General features: G+C 71.4%; 3 protein-coding genes across 4 annotated transcripts; all 3 read right to left on the bottom strand.

The window, feature by feature from the left end:
• Positions 1-159: 159 nt before the first annotated feature.
• Positions 160-2,556, bottom strand: GABARAP (GABA type A receptor-associated protein). The gene is made up of 4 exons (XM_071800161.1): positions 2,370-2,556; positions 1,171-1,249; positions 964-1,082; positions 160-283 (listed from the first exon to the last, which is right to left on the bottom strand). Exons 1-4 carry the CDS (start codon positions 2,457-2,459, stop codon positions 218-220), a joined length of 354 nt encoding a protein of 117 aa, XP_071656262.1. The 5' UTR covers positions 2,460-2,556; the 3' UTR covers positions 160-217.
• Positions 2,557-3,241: 685 nt separating this feature from the next.
• On the bottom strand, positions 3,242-11,367 carry CTDNEP1 (CTD nuclear envelope phosphatase 1). Its single transcript, XM_071800160.1, has 8 exons — positions 11,066-11,367; positions 10,387-10,453; positions 9,531-9,649; positions 8,954-9,025; positions 7,798-7,914; positions 6,532-6,643; positions 4,716-4,800; positions 3,242-3,432 (listed from the first exon to the last, which is right to left on the bottom strand). The coding sequence occupies exons 1-8, from the start codon at positions 11,162-11,164 to the stop codon at positions 3,372-3,374; spliced, it is 732 nt and encodes a 243-aa protein (XP_071656261.1). The 5' UTR covers positions 11,165-11,367; the 3' UTR covers positions 3,242-3,371.
• A 730-nt stretch (positions 11,368-12,097) lies between these two features.
• Positions 12,098-15,914, bottom strand: ELP5 (elongator acetyltransferase complex subunit 5). Of its 2 annotated transcripts, XM_071800151.1 has the most exons (8): positions 15,818-15,914; positions 15,110-15,170; positions 14,254-14,334; positions 12,845-13,101; positions 12,608-12,768; positions 12,468-12,531; positions 12,281-12,419; positions 12,098-12,185 (listed from the first exon to the last, which is right to left on the bottom strand). In XM_071800151.1, exons 1-8 carry the CDS (start codon positions 15,855-15,857, stop codon positions 12,131-12,133), a joined length of 858 nt encoding a protein of 285 aa, XP_071656252.1. In that variant the 5' UTR covers positions 15,858-15,914; the 3' UTR covers positions 12,098-12,130. The 2 variants fall into 2 exon arrangements, with proteins under 2 accessions (XP_071656252.1, XP_071656251.1); XM_071800150.1 differs by having other exon boundaries at positions 12,281-12,531; positions 15,818-15,913.
• Between the last annotated feature and the right edge of the window lie 7 nt (positions 15,915-15,921).

Below are 15,921 nucleotides of genomic sequence, written 5' to 3'. Positions count from 1 at the left end.
CCCCGCCCACCGCGCCGGGACCCCGCCCACCGCGCCGGAACCACGCCCACCGCCCCGCCCGGAGGCGCCGCCGCGGGGCACGCTGGGAGTTGTAGTCCCGTCGCCATTCGGGGTCCGCTCGCCCCCCCCCCCCCCCCCCCCATTAAAAAAGTCCCCGAGGCGGCTCCGTCGCGTTTATTGGGGCCCCGGGGGGGCGGGGGGGCCCGGGATGGGGGGCTCAGGCCCCATAGACGCTCTCGTCGCTGTAGGCGATGTACAGGAAGAAATCCTCCTCGTGGTGCTCCTGGGGGCACGCGGTCAGACCCATAGCAGGGGGGGGACATGGGGGTCAGACCCATAGGGGTGGGGGGGACATGGGGTCAGACCCATAGCGGGGGGGGAGATGGGGGTCAGACCCATAGGGGTGGGGGTACATGGGGTCAGACCCATAGGGGTGGGGGTACATGGGGGTCAGACCCATAGGGACCCAGAGTGGGGGGGACATGGGGGAGACCCCGAGACCCCCTCCATGGTTCTCACCCCATAGACCCCCATAGACCCCCCGTACCCCCACAGACCCTCATGTACCCCCCTGTACCCCCATAGACCCTCATGTACCCCCCTGTACCCCCATGTCCCGGCCCCCCCCGGCTCGGGGACCCCCCAGGACCCCCCCGGCCCCCCCACCTGGTAGAGCTGCCCCATGGTGGCGCTGGTGGGGGGGACGACGAGTGACCCCATAGACCCCCATAGACCCCCCTGTACCCCCATGTCCTGGCCCCCCCCGGCTCGGGGACCCCCCCAGGACCCCCCCGGCCCCCCCACCTGGTAGAGCTGCCCCATGGTGGCGCTGGTGGGGGGGATGACGAGTGACCCCATAGACCCCCATAGACCCCCCTGTACCCCCATAGACCCCCCTGTACCCCCCTGTACCCCCATGTCCTGGCCCCCCCCGGCTCGGGGACCCCCCCAGGACCCCCCCACCTGGTAGAGCTGCCCCATGGTGGCGCTGGTGGGGGGGATGACGTTGTTGACGAAGAAGAACAGCGCGTCCTCCGCCCGCAGGTGGATCCGCTTCCGGATCAGGAAATAGAACTGACCCACTGGGGGGGGGGCACACATTGGGGGGGGGTCACGGGGTCACGTGACCCCCAGGGACCCCCCCCCAAACCCCCCCGGGCCCCCCCAAACCTGTGAGGTCCGAGGGCACCAGGTATTTCTTCTTATCCAGGTCCCCAATGCGGGCCTTGGGCGCCTTCTCCACGATCACCTGGGGGCAAGGGGGGTTTTGGGGACCCCCCCGGGGGGAGTGAGGGGGGGGGCAGCGGAAATGATGGGGGGAGGGGGATAATGGGGGGACCTGGGGGTCCCGGGGGGGTCTCAGGGTCCACAAGGGGGTCCTGGTTGGATCTGGGGGGTCCAGGGGGTTTCATGGGGGGTCCCAGGGCTCTTGGGGTCCCCAGGGGGGGACCCGGTTGGTTCTGGGGGGTCCCAGGGTGACCTGGGGGGGTCCTGGTTGGTTCTGGGGGGTCCCGGGGGCTCTTGGGGTCCCCAGGGGGGATCCTGATTGGTTCTGGGGTTCCCAGGGGGTTTCATGGGGGGGTCCTGGGGGTCTTAGGGTCCTGAGCAGGGGTCTCAGTTGGTTCTGGGGGGTCCTGGTTGGTTTTGGGGGGTCCTGGGGGTCTCACGGGGGGGTCCTGGGGTCCCCAGGGGGGTGTCCCGGGGGTTCCGGGGTTGGTTTTGGGGTTCCCAGGGGGGTGTCCCAGGGTTCTTGGGTCCCCAGGGGGGTCCCCATGGGCTTTCCCGGTGGGTTCCGGGGGTCCCAGGGTCGGTTTTGGGTCCCCCGGGGGTTCCGGGGTTGGTTTTGGGGTGTCCCGGGGGTCCCCAGGGGGTTTCCTGGGGGTTCTTGGGTCCCCAGGGGGGTCCCCATGGGGTTTCCCGGTGGGTTCCGGGGGGTCCCGAGGGGTCCCGGGGTCCCCACGGGGTTTCCAGGGGGTTCCGGGGTCGGTTTTGGGTCCCAGGGTCGGTTTTGGGGTTCCCGGGGTTCCCGGTGGGTCCGGGGGTGTCCCGGGGTTCTTGGGTCCCCAGGGGGGTCCCCAGGGGGTTTCCAGGGGGTTCCGGGGTCGGTTTTGGGTCCCCCGGGGGGTCCCGGTGGGTCCGGGTGGGTTCCGGTGGGTCCCGGGGGCTGTCCCGGGGGGTCCCGGTGGTCCCGGGGGTGTCCCGGGGGTCCCGGTGGGTCCGGGGGTGTCCCGCGGTCGGTTCTGGGGTTCCCGGTGGGTCCGGGGGTGTCCCGGGGTCGGTTCTGGGGTTCCCGGTGGGTCCCGGGGGGTCCGGGGGTGTCCCGGTGGGTCCCCCGGGGGTCCCCCGGGTGCCCCGGTCCCCGCGCTCACCGGGACCCGGTCCGGGTACTTCTTGCGGATCTTCTCGCCCTCGCAGCGCCGCTTCTCGAACGCGTGCTCCTCCTTGTACGCGAACTTCATGGCGGCGGCGGCACCGGAACCGGGGACGGGAACCGGGGGGGACCGGAACCGGGAAGTGAAGCGGCTGGGGGGTGGGGGGGGACGCGCACACAACGCGCGGAGGCGGCCCCGCCCCTCACCCCTCCCCCGCCCGCCACGACAACACCGGAAGCGGCCGCGCCCTCCTCCCCACCCCACCCCACCCCCCCGTTAACGGCGCGGTGGGGGGGAAGGGGTCCCGGTAACGGGGGTTTTTTTGGGGGGGTTGGGCGGAAGGATTCGGGGGGCGCGGAGGGATCCGCGCGCGGGTGATGCGGAGGTCATGTGACTTACGTCACCGGGCGGGGTGCGGAGGGGAGGGGGGGAAGGAGCCGGGAGGTAAACAGTGAGGCCACGTGACCGCGAGGGGGCGTGGCCAGCGGGGAAGTGGAGGCGGGGCCAGCGCGGGCGGAACCACCGCGAGGGGAAATGGGGGGGGAAAGGGGGGTGACCCAAGAGCTTGGGGGGGGATCCAGGAGGTCGGGAGGGGGACCCAGGAGTTCGGGAGGGACCCAGGCGTTCAGGGAGGGGACCCAGGAGTCCGGGAGGGACCCAGGCGTCCGGGGAGGGACCCCAGAATTGTGGGGGGGGGCACCGGGGGGGACCCCAAAGCACAGAGAGGGCGGAGCCTCGGCAGGTGGGACCAAGGTGTCATTTAAAAACAGCGAGGGCGGGGCCGGCGGCGCCCGTCTGTCCGCGTCCGTGGGTCCGCGTCCGTGGGTCCGCGTGTCCGCGTCCGTGTGTCCGTCCGTGCCCCCCCGGCGCGGGGAGCAGCTCCGTGTGCCCCCCCGGGCGCACAGTCCGACCCTGGGGGGGGTGGGGGTCCCCGAGGCCCCGGTGCTGCCCCGGTTGGGGGTCCTGGGGGTCCCGGGGGGTCCCGGGGTCCCGGTGCCGTCACCACAGGCGGTGCTGGTGCAAATTGCGGCTCAGCACCGATCGCACGTCGGCCGTGAACCTGGGGGGGCACAACCGAGGTCACCCCCTCTGACCCCCCCAGGACCCCCAAAATAACCCTGGGACCCCCAGGACCATCCAGACCCCCCAAGGACCCCCAGACCCCCCAGGACCCCTTGGGACCCCCAGTTCCCCCCAGACCCCCCAAGGACCCTTAGACCCCCCAGGGACCCCCAGGACCCCCCAGACCCTCCACGAACCCCCAGTTCCCCTCTGGGACCCCCCAGACCCTCCTGGGACCCCCAGTTCCCCCCTGGGACCCCCCCAGAGCCCCCAGGACCTCCCAAACACCCCAATTCTCCCTGGGACCTCCCTGGGATCCTCAGGATCCCCAGACCCCCCGAGACCCCCAGGACACCCCGGGATCCTCAGGAGCCCCCAGTTCCTCCCTGGGATCCCCAGTCCCTCCCAGAACCCCCAGGACCCCCCAGGGACCCCCAGGACCTCCCAGTTCCCCCTGGGACTCCCAGTTCCCTTTAGGACCCCCCAGACCCCTCCAGTCCCCTTCCAGGACCCCCAGGACCCCCCGGGACCCCCAGAATCCCCCAGGACCCTCAGGACCCCCCCAGGACCCCCCAGACATCCCAGGACCTCCCAGCTCCCCCTGGGACTCCCAGTTCCCTTTAGGACCCCCCAGACCCCTCCAGTTCCCTTCCAGGACCCCCCCAGGACCCCCGGGACCCCCAGTCCCTCGCAGGACCCCCAGGGACCCCCAGAACCCCCCAGGAGCCCCAGGGACCCCCCAGACCCCCCAAAGATCCTCAGGACCCCTCAGTTCCCCCAGGGATCCCCAGTCCCTCCCAGGACCCCCCAGACCCCCCAGGACCCCCCAGGGACCCCCAGGACCTCCCAGTTCCCCCTGGGACTCCCAGTTCCCTTTAGGACCTCCCAGACCTCCCCAGTTCCCTTCCAGGACGCCCAGGACCCTCAGGACCCCCCCAGGACCCCTCAGACCCCCCAGTTCCCCCTGGGACTCCCAGTTCCCTTTAGGATCCCCCAGACCTCCCCAGTTCCCTTCCAGGACCCCCAGGACCCCCCGGGACCCCCCCAGGACCCCCAGTCCCTCCCAGGACCCCCAGGGACCCCCAAACCCCCCAGGACCCTCAGGACCCCCCCAGGACCCCCCCAGGACCCCCAGGACCCCCCGGGACCCCCCCAGGACACCCCCAGGACCCCCAGGACCCCCCCAGGACACCCCCAGGACCCCCAGGACCCCCCCAGGACCCCCAGGACCCCCCGGGACCCCCCCAGGACCCCCGGGACCCCCCAAATCCCGGCCCCCACCTGAGCGCGTCCAGCATGGGCAGCAGGTTGAGCAGCGCGGTGTCGCTGGGGTCGCTGAACCACGACTTGATGGGGATGGCGTTGTCTGGGGGGCGAAACGGGGGTCACGGGGGGTGTGGGGGTCCCGGGGGGGTCCGGGGCACCGGGGGGGTCACGGGGGGGGCTCCTATGGGGGTTTGGGGGTCCCAGGGGGGGTTCCTATGGGGGTTTGGGGGTCCCAGGGGGGGTTCCTATGGAGGTTTGGGGGTCCCAGGGGGGGTTCCTATGGAGGTTTGGGGGTCCCAGGGGGGGTTCCTATGGGGGTTTGGGGGTCACAGGGGGGTCCTAGGAGAGTTTGGGGTTCACAGGAGCATTCCTATGGGGGTTTGGGGGTCCCATTGGGGGTTCCTATGGGGGTGTGGGGGACCTGGGGGGGTCCGGGGCACCGGGGGGGTCACAGGGGGGGCTCCTATGGGGGTTTGGGGGTCCCACGGGGGGTTCCTATGGAGGTTTGGGGGTCCCAGGGGGGGTTCCTATGGGGATTTGGGGGTCACAGGGGGGTCCTAGGAGGGTTTGGGGTTCACAGGAGCATTCCTATGGGGGTTTGGGGGTCCCATTGGGGGTTCCTATGGGGGTTTGGGGGTCCCGGGGGGTCCCAGGGCACCGGGGGGGTCACAGGGGGGGCTCCTATGGGGATTTGGGGGTCACAGGGGGGTCCTAGGGGGGTTTGGGGGTCCCAGGGGGGGTTCCTATGGGGGTTTGGGGGTTCCAGGGGGGTTCCTATGGGGGTTTGGGGGTCACAGGAGGGTCCTAGGGGGGTTTGGGGGTCACAGGAGCATTCCTATGGGGGTTTGGGGGTCCCATTGGGGGTTCCTATGGGGGTTTGGGGGTCCCATTGGGGGTTCCTATGGGGGTTTGGGGGTCCCGGGGGGTCCCAGGGGGGGCTCCTATGGGGGTTTGCGGGTCCTGGGGGGTCCCAGGGCACTGGGAGGGGGTCACAGGGGGGGTTCCTATGGGGGTTTGGGGGTCCCAGGGGGGGCTCCTATGGGGGTTTGCGGGTCCTGGGGGGTCCCAGGGCACTGGGAGGGGGTCACAAGGGGGGTTCCTATGGGGATTTGGGGGTCACAGAGGGGTCCTAGGGGGGTTTGCGGGTCACAGGGGGGGTTCCTATGGCGGTTTGGGGGTCACAGGGGGGTCCTAGGGGGGTTTGGGGGTCACAAGGGGGGTTCCTATGGGGATTTGGGGGTCACAGAGGGGTCCTAGGGGGGTTTGCGGGTCACAGGGGGGGTTCCTATGGCGGTTTGGGGGTCCCAGGGGGGTCCTAGGGGGGTTTGGGGGTCCCAGGGGGGATCCTATGGGGGTTTGGGGGTCCCAGGGGGGTCCCAGGGGGTTTCCTATGGGGGTTTGGGGGTCATGGGGGGGTCCCCATGGGGCTTTAGGGGTCCCAGGGCACCAGGGGGGGTCACAGGGGGGTTTGGGGGGGGTCCCAGGGTGGTCTGGAGGGGTCCTAGGGGGGGTTCCTATAGCAGATTGCGGGTCACAGGGAGGTTTGGGGGGGGTCCCAGGTGGTTCAGGGGGGTTTGGGGGTCATAGGGGGGTCCCCATAGGCTTCTGGGGGTCCCAGGGGGTTCAGGGGGGTCCGGGGGGGTCCTGTGGTCCACACCGGGGTGGCTGCGGTGGGTGCTGGGTGAATTGTCCAGGATGACAATGGAGGAGCAGGGGGAGTTCGGGGGGTCCCATGGGGTTCAGGGGGGTCAGTGGGGGTTTGGGGGGTCCCATGGGGTTCAGGGGGGTCCCATGGGGTTCTGGGGGACCCGGGGGGTCCTGCGTCCCGTACCGGGGTGGCTGCGGTAGGCGCCGGGCGAGTTGTCCAGGATGACGATGGAGGAGAGGTCGCTGTGAACCACCGACAGGTCCTTGATGTAGCTGCCCAGCTCCAGCGTGCAGTGCTGGGGGGCGGGGCCAGGTCAGGACACGCCCCCCGCGGGGGGACACGCCCCCTCGGTGGACACGCCCACCCCAAGGCCGAGGCTCCACCCACACAGCCAGAGATGGGGAAGAGCAGCAGCAGCCCCAGGGGGCTTGGCCCCGCCATCCGGAGGCCACGCCCCTCAGAAGTGGCTCCGCCCTTGCCCCATCGGCCACGCCCCTGGGGCGGGGACTTCCCCGAAGGGACACGCCCCCAGGTGATTGGCCACGCCCCTAACATCCAGCACGCAAAGCCCCGCCCCTGCCAGAGGTCCCGCCCATCTGCACAGGCTCCACCCCCTCCCGCGGCCCCGCCCACCATTCTGCAGCTCAGGATGCTGCGGTTGTTGTCCAGTCCTGGCCCCGCCCCTCCCGTGACCCCGCCCCCCCGGGGCTCCACCCCCTGAAGCCCCGCCCCCCGGAGGCCCCACCCACCTGTCAGTAGTAACCAGCCACTCAAGACGCTGCAGTTGTTGTCCAGCCTTGGCCCCTCCCCTCCTGTAGCCCCGCCCCTCCCTAGGCTCCACCCTCCGGGCGCCCCGCCCCCCCGAGGCCCCGCTCCCCCCCCCCCCAAAGGCCCCACCCATCCGTCAGAAGTAACCAGCAGCTCAAGATGCTGCGGTTGTTGTCCATCCCTGGCCCCGCCCCTCCTGTGACCCCGCCCATCCCGAGCCTCCTCCCCCTGAAGCCCCACCCCCCCGAAGCCCCGCCCCTCCCCGGAGGCCCCGCCCACCTGTCGGTTGTACCAGTGGCTCAGGATGCTGCAGTTCTTGTCCACCCGTGGCCCCTCCCCTCCCGTAGCCCCTCCCCTCCCGAGGCCCCACCCCCCGAAGCCCCGCCCCCCGGAGGCCCCGCCCACCCGTCGGAAGTACCGGCGGCTCAGGATGCTGCGGTTGTCGTCCATCCCTTGTCCCCGCCCCTCCTGTAACCCCGCCCCTCCCCAGGCTCCGCCCTCCCGAAGCCCCGCCCCCCCCGGAGGCCCCGCCCACCTGCCGGTAGTACCAGCGGCTCAGGATGCTGCGGTTGTTGTCCATCCCCTGTCCCCACCTCTCCTCTAACCCCGCCCCTCCCGAGGCTCCGCCCCCCGAAGCCCCGCCCCCCGGAGGCCCCGCCCCTGCCCGGAGGCCCCGCCCACCTGCCGGTAGTACCGGCGGCTCAGGATGCTGCGGTTGTTGTCCAGCCGGTCGGCCACGGCGCACCCGTAGATCTCCATGCTGGCCGTGAACACCACCAGCTCGTACCACTGGCTCACCTGGGGGGGCAACACGCAACGGCTCGGACCACCGGCTCACCAAGGGGGGGAGAATATGGGGGGGTCACACAGCACCGGCTCAGACCACTGGGTCACCATGGGGGGGACAACATGGGGCGTCAATGGAGCCTGGGGGGGATCACACAGCACCGGGCTGTACCACCGGGTCACCAAGTGGCGGACGGATAATATGGGGGGGTCACACAGCACCGGCTCAGACCACCGGCTCACCAAGGGGGGGACAAAACGGGGGGTCAGTGGAGTCTGGGGGGCATCAAACAGCACCAGGTTGTACCACTGGATCACCAAGGGGGGGACAAAATGGGGCGTTAATGGAGTCTGGGGGGATCACACAGCACCGGGTTGTACCACTGGGTCACCAAGGCGGGGGGGATAATATGGGGGGGTCACACAGCGCTGGCTCGGACCACTGGATCACCATGGGGGGGACAAAATGGGGCGTTAATGGAGTCTGGGGAGCATCAAACAGCACCGGGTTGTACCACTGCGTCACCAAGTGGGGGATGGATAATATGGGGGGGTCACACAGCACTGGCTCGGACCACTGGGTCACCATGGGGGGCACAAGACAGGGGGTACAGGGGAGCTTGGGGGGGTCAAACAGCACTGGTCGTACCACTGGCTCACTGGGGGGGGAACAGATAAAATGGGCGGTTCAAGGGAGTTTTGGGGGTCCCAGAGGGGTCTGGGGGATCATGGGGGGGTCTGGGGGTCACAGGGGGGTCAGGGGCGTTTTGGGGTCCTGGGGGGGTCTGGGGAATCATGGGGGGGTCTGGGGGTCACAGGGGAGTCGGGGGGGGTTTGGGGGTCCCGGGGGGGTCTGGGGGTCACAGGGGGGGTCAGGGGGGTTTTGGGGGTCCCGGGGTGTCTGGGGGTCACAGGGGGGTCAGGGGGGTTTGGGGGTCCCGGGGGGGTCTGGGGGTCACAGGGGGGGTCAGGGGGGTTTGGGGGTCCCGGGGGGGTCTGGGGGTCACAGGGGGGTCGGGGGGGGTTTGGGGGTCCCGGGGGGGTCACTCACCACCTCCAGGAAGAAGTCGACGTGCGGCCGCTTGTGCACGAAGAACCGCACGGGGTGTTTGTCAATGACAACCTGGGGGGGCGGGGGGGTCAGGGGGCCCCCAAACCCCCCTCAGGACCCCCAGACCCCCCCAAACACCCCCAGGACCCCCCCACCTTGAGCTCAAAGTTTGGGGGTTCCCAGGCCGCACCGTGGGCCTCAGGACCCCTAAAGCCCCCAGGAACCCCCCAGATCCCCCCAGGACCCCCAAACACCTCCAGGACCCCCCCACCTTGAGCACAAAGTCGGGGGGGGTCCCGGGCTGCACCATGGGCCTCAGGACCCCAAACCCCCCCAGGACCCCCAAAGCCCCCCAGGACCCCCAAAGCCCCCCAGGAACCCCATCAGGACCCCCCCAGGATCCCCCAGAACCTCCCCCCAGACCCCCCCAGGACCCCCAAACCCCCCCAGGATCCCCCAGACCCCCCCAGGACCTCCCCCCAGGACCCCCAAACCGTCCCAGGACCCCCCCCGGACTCCCCCCAAACCCCCCCCAGGACCCCCCCAAATCCCCCCCAGACCCCCCCGGCCCCCCCACCTTGAGCACGAAGTCGGGGGGGGTCCCGGGCCGCACCGTGGGCCTCAGGACCCCGTCGTGGTGCGAATGGATCAGCGTCTCGTCCAGGTCCAGCACCAGGATTTTCCGCTTCACCTGCGCTGGGGGGGGGTCAGGGGGCGCAAACCCCCCCCCGGGGCCCCCAAAACCTCCAGGGTCCCCAAACCCCCCCCCGGGACCCCCCAAAACCTCCAGGGTCCCCAAACCCCCAGCACCCCCCCCAAACCACCAGGACCCCCCCAAAACCAACAGGGGGCCCCCAAATCACCAGCACCCCCCCCCCAAACCACCAGGGGGCACAAAACACCCCCAGGATCCCCCCAAAACCACCAGGGGGGCCTCAAACCACCAGGACCCCCCCAAACCACCAGGGGGCACAAAACACCCCCAACCCCCCCAAACACACAGGGGGGTCCCCAATCCCCCCCAGGACCCCCCAAAACCCACGGGGGGTCCCCAAAATCCCAAAGGGGTCCCCCAAACCCCCCCCAAAACCCATGGGGGTCCCCAAAACCCCAAAGGGGTCCCCAACCCCCCCCGAGGACCCCCCAAACCCACAGGGGGTCCCCAAAACCCCAACAGAGTCCCCCAAACGCCCCCAAAACCCCAAAGGGTCCCCAACCCCCCCCCAGGACCCCTCAAAAACCCCCAGGGGGTCCCCAAACCCCCCCAAACCCCTCTGGTCTCTCTCCCCCTCCCCCCACTTCAGGGGCTCCCCCATCCCCCCCATTTTAGGGACCCCCCCCATTTTAGGGACCCCCCCCCATTTCAGGGAGCCCCCACCATTGTGGGGACCCCCCCCCAGATTTGGGGACCCCCCCCCAGATTTGGGGCTCACCGAGGCGGTTTCGGGACAGGGGGGACAGGGGCAGCACGTCGTAGCGCACCGTCTGGTACTGGATCACCTGGGGGGGACCCCAAAAATGGGGGGGACCGCAACGGGGGGGACCCCAAAGTGGGGGGGACCCCAAAGTGGGGGGGCACCCCGAAAACGGAGAGAAACGGGGCCAAAATGGGGGGAAATGGACCCAAAATGGGGGGAAACGGAACCAAAGTGGGGGGAATGGACCCAAAAATGGGGGGGAATGGAATGGGGGGGACCCCAAAGTGGGGGGGACCCCCAAAAATGGGGAGAAATGGACCCAAAATGGGGGGAAACGGAACCAAAATGGGAGGAAATGGACCCAAAAATTAGGGGAAATGGACCCAAAAATGGGGGGGAATGGAACCAAAAATGGGGGGAATGGAATGGGGGGGACCCCAAAGTTGGGGGGACCCCAAAAATGGGGAGAAATAGACCCAAAATGGGGGGAAACGAAACCAGAATAGGAGGGGACGGGGGAACCCCAACCACCCCCCACCCTGAGGCCCAGAAAAGGACCCAGGCGTCCGGGCTGCCCCCCCCATCCCGAAATAACCATCACCTGCTGCTCCTCGTCACCACCCCCCCCCCCGCCCGGTCCCCCCCCACTCCCGGTGCCCCCCCCGCTCCCGGTGCCCCCCCCGCCCCCACTCACGGTCCGCGCCTGCCTCCTGAGCACGTAGAGCACGAAGCTCCAGAGCCGGGCGGCCAGGGCCAGGACGGCGCGGAGCCCCAGGGCGCAGTGCCCGCGCATCCCGGCCCCGCCGGCGGCGCCGCCCGGCCCCGGCCCCGGCCCCAGCCCCGGGACCCCCGGGCCCCCCGGCCCCCCGGGCCCCGCTGCGCCCGCCGGCCCGGGCTGGGGAAAAGCGGCTCCGGGCCCAACGGCGCCTGCGGGCCCAGCGGGACGGACCGAGCGCGGCCCCCGCGGAGCAGTGAGGGCGCTTCCGGGGCGGGCGCTTCCGGTGAGGGAGCTTCCGGTGAAGGAGCTTCCGGAGCGCGCCGCCTGACGGGCGGGAGGGCGCGGGGTGGAGGTGGCGGGGAGGGGTGGGAGAGCATGGGGGCGGGGTTTGAGCCAAGGGGGCGGGGTTTGGGCAAAGTGGGGCGTGCTCTGCGCCTAGGGGGCGTGGATTGCGGCTAGGGGGCGGGGTTTGCGGCTAGAGGGCGGGGTTTGCGCCTAGGGGGCGGGGTTTGCGCCTAGGGGGCGGGGTTTGCGTCTAGGGGGGCGGGGTTTGTGCCTAGGGGGCGTGGACTGCGGCTAGGGGGGCGGGGTTTGCTCACAGAAGGCGTGCTCTGCGCCTAGGGGGCGCGGTTTGCGCATGGGGGCGTGGTTTGCGCCTAGGGGGCGGGGTCTGCGTCTAGGGGGGCGGGGTTTGTGTCTAGGGGGCGTGGATTGCGGCTCTGGGGGCGGGGTTTGCTCACAGAAGGCGTGCTCTGCGCCGAGGGGGCGTGGTTTGCGCCTAGGAGGGCGGGGTTTGCGCCTAGGGGGCGGGGTTTGCACTCCCAGCGCTGCCCCGGGTCCTAAAGTCCGCCCGCCCCCCCAGGACTGCGGATCCCACCCCCCCACATTGAGGGGCGTGTCCCCCCCACATTGGGGGTCCCCCCCCACATTGAGGGTGCCCCCCCCACATTGAGGGTGCCCCCCCACATTGAGAGGTGTCCCCCCCCCCAATGACCACAGAGGTGGGGGTGGGGTGGTGCAGCCGCTTTATTGGGGGGGGGGTCACACGTCCAGGTCGTCATCGGGGTCCTCGGGGTCCTCATCGGGGGTCCCCAAACTGTGGGAATTGGGGGGGGGTGGGGGTTACTGGGGGGGTGGGGGCTGGGAATGATGGGGGGGGGGGGATGGGGGGATTGGGGGGGGAGGGTTCACCTGTGGGGCCCGATCCGGAACGGGGGGGGCAGGGCCGCTCGCGCCGCCCTCTCGGCCGCCGACAGCGCCAGGCGGAAGGGGACGCCCCCCGGGGACCCAGGCGTCCGGGGGGGCCCCTTCACATCCCCCGGGGACCCAGGCGTCCGGGCAGTGGGGGGGGCCCCCCCTACATCCCCCATGGACCCAGGCGTCCGGGCGGTGGGGGGGGGCGGCCCCAGGGTCCCATCGGGTAGGAGGGTGAAGGTCTCATCCTATGGGGGGGGTGCGGAATTGGTTGGGGGGGGGGGTGTCCAGCTGACCCCCCCCATTCCCCCCCCCCAAACCCACCTTCAGGCGGGGGGGGCGGGCGATGACGCGGGCAAGGGGGGGGGCGCCGTTCCGGGGGGGGGGGTGCAGGAGCAGCTGGGTGCTGGCGCCCCCCCCCAGGGCCCGCAGCAGCGGGGGGGGGTGCAGGTCCTCGTGCAGCAGCGCCAGCACGCGGGGGGGGGCTGGGGGGGCGGGGGGGGTCAGGGGGGGTTGACCCCCCCATCCCACACCCCCCAACCCCCCCCCCCCCTTCCTTACCGCGGTGGGGGGGGCCCAGCAGCCCCCCCAGGGCCTGCAGGACGCGGGGGGGGGGCAGGCGCAGCAGGAGCCAACTCAGCGAGTCCAGCACCAGCGTCTGGGGGGGGGGCGGCGGCCCCAGGAGCCCCGCCAGGGGAAAGGCCCCGCCCCCCGGGGTGAAGGCCCCGCCCCCCGGGGTGAAGGCCCCGCCTCCCAGCGTAAAGGCTCCGCCCCCCATCCAGCCCAGCGGGTCCTGGAAGGCGTCGAGGAATTCGAGCCTGGGGGGGACATGGGGGACATGGGGGGGTCAGGGGGGGACATGGGGGGTCAGGGGGGACATGGGGGGGTCGGGGGGTGTCAGGGGGGACATGGGGGACATGGGGGGGCCAGGGGGGTATGGGGGGGATATGGGGGTTCAGGGGGGACATGGGGGACACGGGGGTCAGGGGGGACGTGGTGGTTCAGAGGGGTCAGGGGGGACATGGGGGGTCAGGGGGGGTATGGGGGGTCATGGGGGACATGGGGGACATGGGGGACCAGGGGGGGTATGGGGGGTCAGGGGGGACATGGGGGACATGGTGGGCCAGGGGGGGTATGGGGGGTCAGGGGGGACATGGGGGACATGGGGGGCTCAGGGGGGGTATGGGGGGTCAGGGGGGACATGGGGGACATGGGGGGCTCAGGGGGGGTATGGGGGGTCAGGGGGGACATGGGGGACATGGTGGGCCAGGGGGGGTATGGGGGGTCAGGGGGGACATGGGGGGCTCAGGGGGGGTATGGGGGGTCAGGGGGGACATGGGGGGCTCAGGGGGGGGATATGGGGGGTCAGGGGGGACATGGGGGGGACATGGGGGACATGAGGGGGTCAGGGGGGCTGGAGGAGTATGGGGGTCAGGGGGGATGGGGGTCAGGGGGGACAGGGGGGTTGGGGGGGACATGGGGGGGTCAGTGGGGCTGGGGGGGTCAGTGAGGGTCGGGGGGATGGGGGGCCGGGGGGGTCAGGGGGGGTATGGGGGTCGGGGGGGACAGGGGGGGCAGGGGGGAACATGGGGGGTTCAGGGGGTTTTGGGGTCCAGAGGGGTTTAGGGGGGTCAAGGGGTTTTGGGGTGCTCAGGGGGTTTTGGGGTGCTGAGGTTTGGGGGTACAGGGGCCGTTTCGGGGGCTGAGGGGAGCGGGGCCGTTTCGGGGTGCTAAGGTTTTGGGGGGCGGGGCTGTTTTGGGGGGCGGGGCCGTTTCGGGGGCGGGGCCGTTTCGGGGGCTGAGGGGGGCGGGGCTGTTTTGGGGGGCGGGGCTGTTGTGGGGGCGGGGCCGTTTCGGGGGCCGAGGGGGGCGGGGCTGTTTTGGGGGCGGGGCCGTTTCGGGGGCTGAGGGGGGCGGGGCTGTTTTGGGGGCGGGGCCGTTTCAGGGGCCGTGGGGGGCGGGGCTCTCACCGGCGCGCGACCTCGGGGCTCAGCCCCCGCTCGAAGCGCTCCCGGGGGGCATCGAGCAGCAGAACCCGGACCCGCTCGGACCTGGGGCCAAAAGAGACCCCCTGGGACCCCCAAACCCCCCTGGGACCCCAAACCCCCTGGGACCCCAAACCCCCTGAAACCCCTGGGACCCCCAAACCCCCTGGGACCCCAAACCCCCTGGGACCCCCTGGGACCCCCAAACCCCCCTGGGACCCCAACACCCCCTGAGACCCCTGGGACCCCAAACCCCCTGAAACCCCTGGGACCCCCAAACCCCCCTGGGACCCCAAAACCCCCTGAGACTCCCTGGGACCCCCAAACCCCCCTGGGACCCCAAACCCCCTGAGAGAGACCCCCTGGGACCCCCAAACCCCCTGGGACCCCAAAACCCAGTGACCCCAAACCCAGTGACCCCCAAACCCAGAGACCCCAAACCCCCCGTGACCCCCAAACCCAGAGACCCCCCCAGACCCCCCGTGACCCCCAAACCCCAGTGACACCCAAACCCCCCAGTGACCCCAAACCCCCTGTGACCCCCAAACCCCCCTGTGATCCCCCCAGTGACCCCAAACCCCCCCTGACCCCCCCAAACCCCCCGACCCCCACTCCCCCTGACCCCTCCGAGCCCCCCAAACCCCCCAGTGGCTCCAAACCCCCCCAGTGACTCCCAGACCCCAGTAACCCCAAAACCCCCAGACCCCCCCAGTGACCCCAAACCCCCCCCAACCCCCTCACCCCCCCCAAACCCCCCGGGACCCCCAAACCCCCCGCCCCCCCCAATCCCCCGTGACCCCCAAATCCCCCCCAGCCCCCGTGACCCCCCCGTCCCCCCCACCTCCTGACGGCCGCGGTCACCAGGGCCCTGAGGACGCTGCGCCCCTCGCAGGAGGCCCCGTCTGGGGGGGCAGGGTCACCCCAAATCCGCCCCTCGCCCCAAAACCCCCTGACCCCCCCAAACCCCCCTGACCCCCCAAACCCCTCACCCCCCCCAAACCCCTCAAACCCCCCCAAACCCCCCTGACCCCCAAGTCCGCCCCACAGCCCCCCCTGACCCCCCAGACCCCCCCAGCCCCCCTGACCCCCTCAACCCCACCCCACATCCCCCCCAAACCCCCGACCACCCTGACCCCCCAAACCCCTCAAACCCCCCCAAACCCCCCTGACCCCCCAAACCCCGCCTCCCAGCCCCCCAACCCCCCTGACCCCCCCCAAACCCCGCCCCCCGCCCCCCCCAAAACCCCTGACCCCCCAAACCCCTCAAACCCCCCCAAAACCCCCCTGACCCCCAAGTCCGCCCCACAGCCCCCCCGACCCCCCCCAACCCCCTGACCCCTCCAACCCCTCCCCCCATCCCCCCCATCCCCCCACAACCCCAAACCCCGCCCCCCCAACCCCCCAGACCCCCCCGACCCCCAAATCCACCCCCTGACCCCCCAACCCCGCCCCACATCCCCCCCACACCCCCCAAACCCCGCCCCCCTGACCCCCCAAACCCCGCCCCACCCCCCCACCCCCCAAACCCCGCCCCCCGCCCCCCCCGCACCCCTCACGAGCACGAGCCCCCCCAGCGGCTCCTCCAGCATGGCCGGCGCGCACCGATGACGTCACCACCGCCGCGCCCGCCCCGCCCCTCCCCTCTTCTCTCTC

This window comes from Patagioenas fasciata, chromosome 29 (assembly GCF_037038585.1).
Source record: "Patagioenas fasciata isolate bPatFas1 chromosome 29, bPatFas1.hap1, whole genome shotgun sequence".
Lineage (NCBI taxonomy): Eukaryota > Metazoa > Chordata > Aves > Columbiformes > Columbidae > Patagioenas > Patagioenas fasciata.
This window is presented reverse-complemented; position numbering and strand designations above follow the sequence as displayed.